Source organism: Gasterosteus aculeatus, chromosome 12, assembly GCF_964276395.1.
Source record: "Gasterosteus aculeatus chromosome 12, fGasAcu3.hap1.1, whole genome shotgun sequence".
Lineage (NCBI taxonomy): Eukaryota > Metazoa > Chordata > Actinopteri > Perciformes > Gasterosteidae > Gasterosteus > Gasterosteus aculeatus.
This window is the reverse complement of record NC_135700.1, coordinates 5,999,783-6,004,100: the sequence shown is the minus strand read 5'-3', so window position 1 is coordinate 6,004,100 and position 4,318 is coordinate 5,999,783. Positions and strand designations below refer to the sequence as shown.

Genomic DNA, 4,318 nt, shown 5'->3' with positions numbered 1-4,318 from the left:
AGACTCATCAGTTCTCGACAGTGTGAAACCGTCACACCTCCTCTTTAACTGCATGATACAGGTCATTATGCTTCATTAGATGTATTTACGTTTGACATTTTAGCCGTGTAGGACATAGATGCATGAGAATGAACACACTCAACCGGAGCAGCAGCAGAGGACGCTCCATCTAACCAATCAAGATGAAGAAAAATAAGGATCGAAGATCACAGCTCGACTCGCTGCGGCTATAAAACAATCTTGAGGGTGCAAAGTAATGGGATGTATAGCGAAGGACGGAACACACACATGCCAGGTTCAAGGTCCTGGTGAGAAGGACACTTGGGAGAGAAAGGAGGACGCGACCTCCGTTCTCCAAACAATGAGAACTCTCCAAACTTATACTTAACTTAACTGATATAATGATACACATTTCAACCCCAGCAACACCCATTCCCATGTAGAAAAACTGTGAAAGAGAACTCCCTCAGGAAGCCATTCACACCCACATCGCTATTTTGTGCTTCCTTGCAAATTATCACTGACGGAAAAAATACTAAAACAGTCTTTTATAAAGAAAATGTAAGAGTGCTCTTTTACAAGTAAAAGTACTGTTAGTATTCCAATGTTTTAGTTGGTTGATTTGGAGCTAAACTTCTTTATATTGTCATTAAATCTTAAAAGATAGTAGTTGGTGTTAATATCATTTTGGTCTTTGTGAAGGTTACATTTGAGTGCATACAAATGTTTAAATGTTTTTCATTGTAAAAGTCTGTTCACCATTTAGATCCTGATAGTTTGATCAGATTCAGAGAGTTCTATAGACTAAAATGTAGTTGGTGGTATCACTCTCAAATCCATATTGGGTTCGCATCACGGGATTTAACTGGATAAACATGTGCAGAACCCAATGGTTGGAAATAACACTGAATCACCATGTTGCTATTTGGATAAAGTGACTATGAACTCAATGTAACGGCAGGTGCTCTGTGTTAGCGGACGGCTTCCTCACACTGTTATAGTGTCTTGTTTGCTGATCCAAGGCTTTTGCTCCAGAGTTGAAAAGTCAATGCGGGACAGTTCCAAACATACAAACCCCGTCCTTAGACATGTGCAGAATGAATCCGGGTTGCCGCAGGTACAAAAAAAGCCCAAAAAGCAAAAACTGTTTATTGTTTTGAGAAGGAGTCAAAATTCACACTTCAACTCCTGTAGCTGGATTTTCCCAGACATGGAGGAGAGAGACAAGGTCCCAGAGAGGGGGTGTGTGTTGTGTGTCTGTGTGTGTGTGTCTGTGTGTGTGTGAATCAGGGGCAGTGGCCTCAGCTGCAGAGACAGTGATGGTTTGTGAGAATCTGCAGAGGTGTCACTTCACACCTCCGTGGCCCGGCCTGGACTTATAAACCAGTGCAACAGAGCTGAGCGGCACTAAGCCTCCCAGTCTCTCCAGTCTGACCACAGAGTCCCGCTCCACACAACATGGATACTTGCTCGGCCGCTCTGCTCAACCACAGCCTGCAGTACCAGTGGTTCTCCGACTCGGACCTCTCTAGCATCTCCTCCTCGGAGACCCTCTCGCCTGTCCTCTCCATGGACTCCAGCCTCTCTCCCTCCTCTTACCAGCAGCTGCATCAGTCCACTCCTAAGGGGGCCCAGACCGGATACTCCCAGACCCTCAGGTGCTCGCCCTGCTCGCGGTCCGGACGCGGCAGGAAGTCGGGCAGAGGCAGCCGGATGCGCAGCAAGCAGAGGGAGAGCGCCAGCGAGAAGGAGAAGCTGAGGATGCGAGATCTGACCAAGGCTCTGCATCACCTCCGGTCCTACCTCCCGCCATCAGTGGCCCCCGCAGGACAGACCCTGACCAAGATAGACACCCTCCGGCTCACCATAAGCTACATCTCCTACCTGTCGGCCCAGCTGGGCCTCAGCGAGGAGGCGCTTTTCCAGAGGAGGGAACAAGGCGACACCTCGACCAGCGACGCGTCCTCGCCAGACATCCTCGGCTACTTCCAGCACGGCGCCGTGGGGGGACAGGAGGCCCAGCTGCAGGACCAGAGCCTGGACCAGAGCCTGAACCAGAGCCTGTACCAGGCCCAGTGCCACAGCCAGGGCACCGTGCTGCATTCTGGGAGCTGTGGTTTTGGGGCAGATCGGTACGACATGCAGTACTTTGAGGGTCCAATGGGAGACACGAGCTTGGAGGGAATCCTGCAGTCCTCTCCGGCAACACAGCCCTGCTGTCAGGTATGTGAACGTTTATTATGAATATGTGTAAAGTCACACTTCTGGGATGTTTTTGAATGCTGATCAAACTTCCTTCCTCCGATTTGCAGATGGGTGGCAAAGACTTCTGCATGCCGTTGGTTCCCAGAGAGTATTGGGGTTGAACACTCATCGTCGTCATCTTACAACAGACACAAACTTCTCTGTCTTTACTGCCTCAATGTGAAAGAAGTAATTTATTTGAAATATATATATACTTTTCAAAAACTTTATTTATTTTGTCCCATGAAATACTGCGTGTAAATATTAATGTATTAATGTCTAACAACTATTTTTATATTTCATTTTTTTTTTTTTTATTTATAATAAATACAGTTTTAAAATGTCACGTGTGCCATTGTCATCATTTGCAAGCCTGGTTCCCATGATGCCTTTCGCCTCAACCTGCTGGTTAAATGTGGGCGAGGGAAGTGCCACAGAGCGCCCTCTGTTGGTGCTGAAGGCACATCAGGACCTGAATGATGAAAACACTCAAATGTCCTAAAATCATCAGCGTCCCACCAATTTTATTTATTTATACATTTAGATTTTTTTGTTATTGTCGCCACTGAAAAGTCTATGTTAATAGGGTTTTTTTTAAATTATTATTTATTTATATTTCTTACATGCTTCAAATGAAGTCGTGGCCATGCGAAAGAGGCTGTTTGCCACTGACAGAACTTTGCAGTGTTTTACCTCATAGTGGACAGATACGTGGACGTAGTCCCGAATAGAGAGAAAATTGGACATTCATCAGGTGGACATGACTCAAAAGTATGCTGATACAAATAAATAGCTGTTACAGCTTAAAATACTTCTCAGTGTATTTTATAGGTGGTTAATATATAACGATATAAGTTATGCAAGTTTCAAAGGAGGTGAAAGCGCTCATAGCTCTCATTAAAAAGAAAAGGCCAACACAACTCAGTCATTAACAGCGCAACAGTGTTTTCTCTCTATATTCCTGTCATGTTCATGCTGGTAATTAAGAGATCTCTTGTTTCCAATCTCTTGTGTTTTTGTTAAAGAACTCCTCCACTGGCACTCAACAAGAAACTCCATGGAGGGTATTTTATACCAAAGAGATTATCACTGCTTTATTTGGTTGCTGAAGCCTTGTGTTCAAAATAAAGACTGTGAATTCCATCACTGATATTGAGAGGAATGTTGAAATGATCTCTTGATAAGCATTATGAACAGGAGGAACGATTATATTGAGCTGAACACGTTTCATTATGAGCACCTTAAAAACTGTCCATCCATCAGAAATGTGTGACTTAATCGAATCCCACATGTGAAATGACAGATATCCGAGAGGCGTCCTGCTGGGCTGAAGGTGGGGATCCACCCCCACCGTATGCCCCCGTCAGCATCTTCACTGTAAACAACCCAACAACGTTTGAATAAAAAAAAAAGTGAATGAAATACTGGTGAAATATCCCCTGTGCATTGTTTAATAACTTTCCCCGGCGCGAGGAGGTCTTTCCCACCGCAGACGGAATGAAAATCAGATGTCATCGATGCCATCATTTGCACCTGGGATTATTACTTGAGATGGAATAACATTTCCAAACCCATAAAGGCAACAAATACATGTTGGAGAAATTAATTATAAAAGACCCCACAATGCAGCTGGTGGTTAATAGACTTTGTTTATTTAGATATTGTGGCTGGATCGTCTGTTAAATGTTCGTCTTCACATCCAGGAAGACTTTTTTTCTTTTAAATAACTGGAAAAACTAATTCTACAGCAGATCATGCAACTGTGGCTGGCCAAAATAACACAAGCTATGCACATGTAAAAATGACAGGAACCAACATACACATTACCAGGGACACGAGCCCTTCCAGCAACATTACAGCAGATCCCTCTCGTGGCGTAATGCATCGAAGCCCACCCGTGCTATCTCGTTTATTCGGTGTGTCTTTGTTAATGCGGCTGGGCAAACACAGAGAGGTCATTGGCACCGCTAAGTCTAGACTAAAGATACAAGATCCTCCCTGCTCCCCCGCGCCCTCAACTCTCTCTCCCACCTACAGCCCTAATTACCTGCTTGAGCCAACAGAGAGGCCTTTA

The 4,318-nt window shown here is 44.7% G+C and overlaps 1 protein-coding gene across 1 annotated transcript; it reads left to right on the top strand.

Moving 5' to 3' along the window:
- Positions 1-1,295: 1,295 nt before the first annotated feature.
- LOC120810139 (uncharacterized) lies at positions 1,296-2,580 on the top strand. Its single transcript, XM_040164445.2, has 2 exons — positions 1,296-2,223; positions 2,313-2,580. The coding sequence occupies exons 1-2, from the start codon at positions 1,459-1,461 to the stop codon at positions 2,364-2,366; spliced, it is 819 nt and encodes a 272-aa protein (XP_040020379.1). The 5' UTR covers positions 1,296-1,458; the 3' UTR covers positions 2,367-2,580.
- Positions 2,581-4,318: the final 1,738 nt, after the last annotated feature.

Bases quoted from the DNA above. Each gene is read 5' to 3' on its own strand.
- LOC120810139 (XM_040164445.2), top strand. From the start codon at position 1,459: ATGGATACTTGCTCGGCCGCTCTGCTCAACCACAGCCTGCAGTACCAG. The intron at 2,224-2,312 runs GTATGTGAACGT...TCCGATTTGCAG, and splicing joins CAACACAGCCCTGCTGTCAG to ATGGGTGGCAAAGACTTCTG.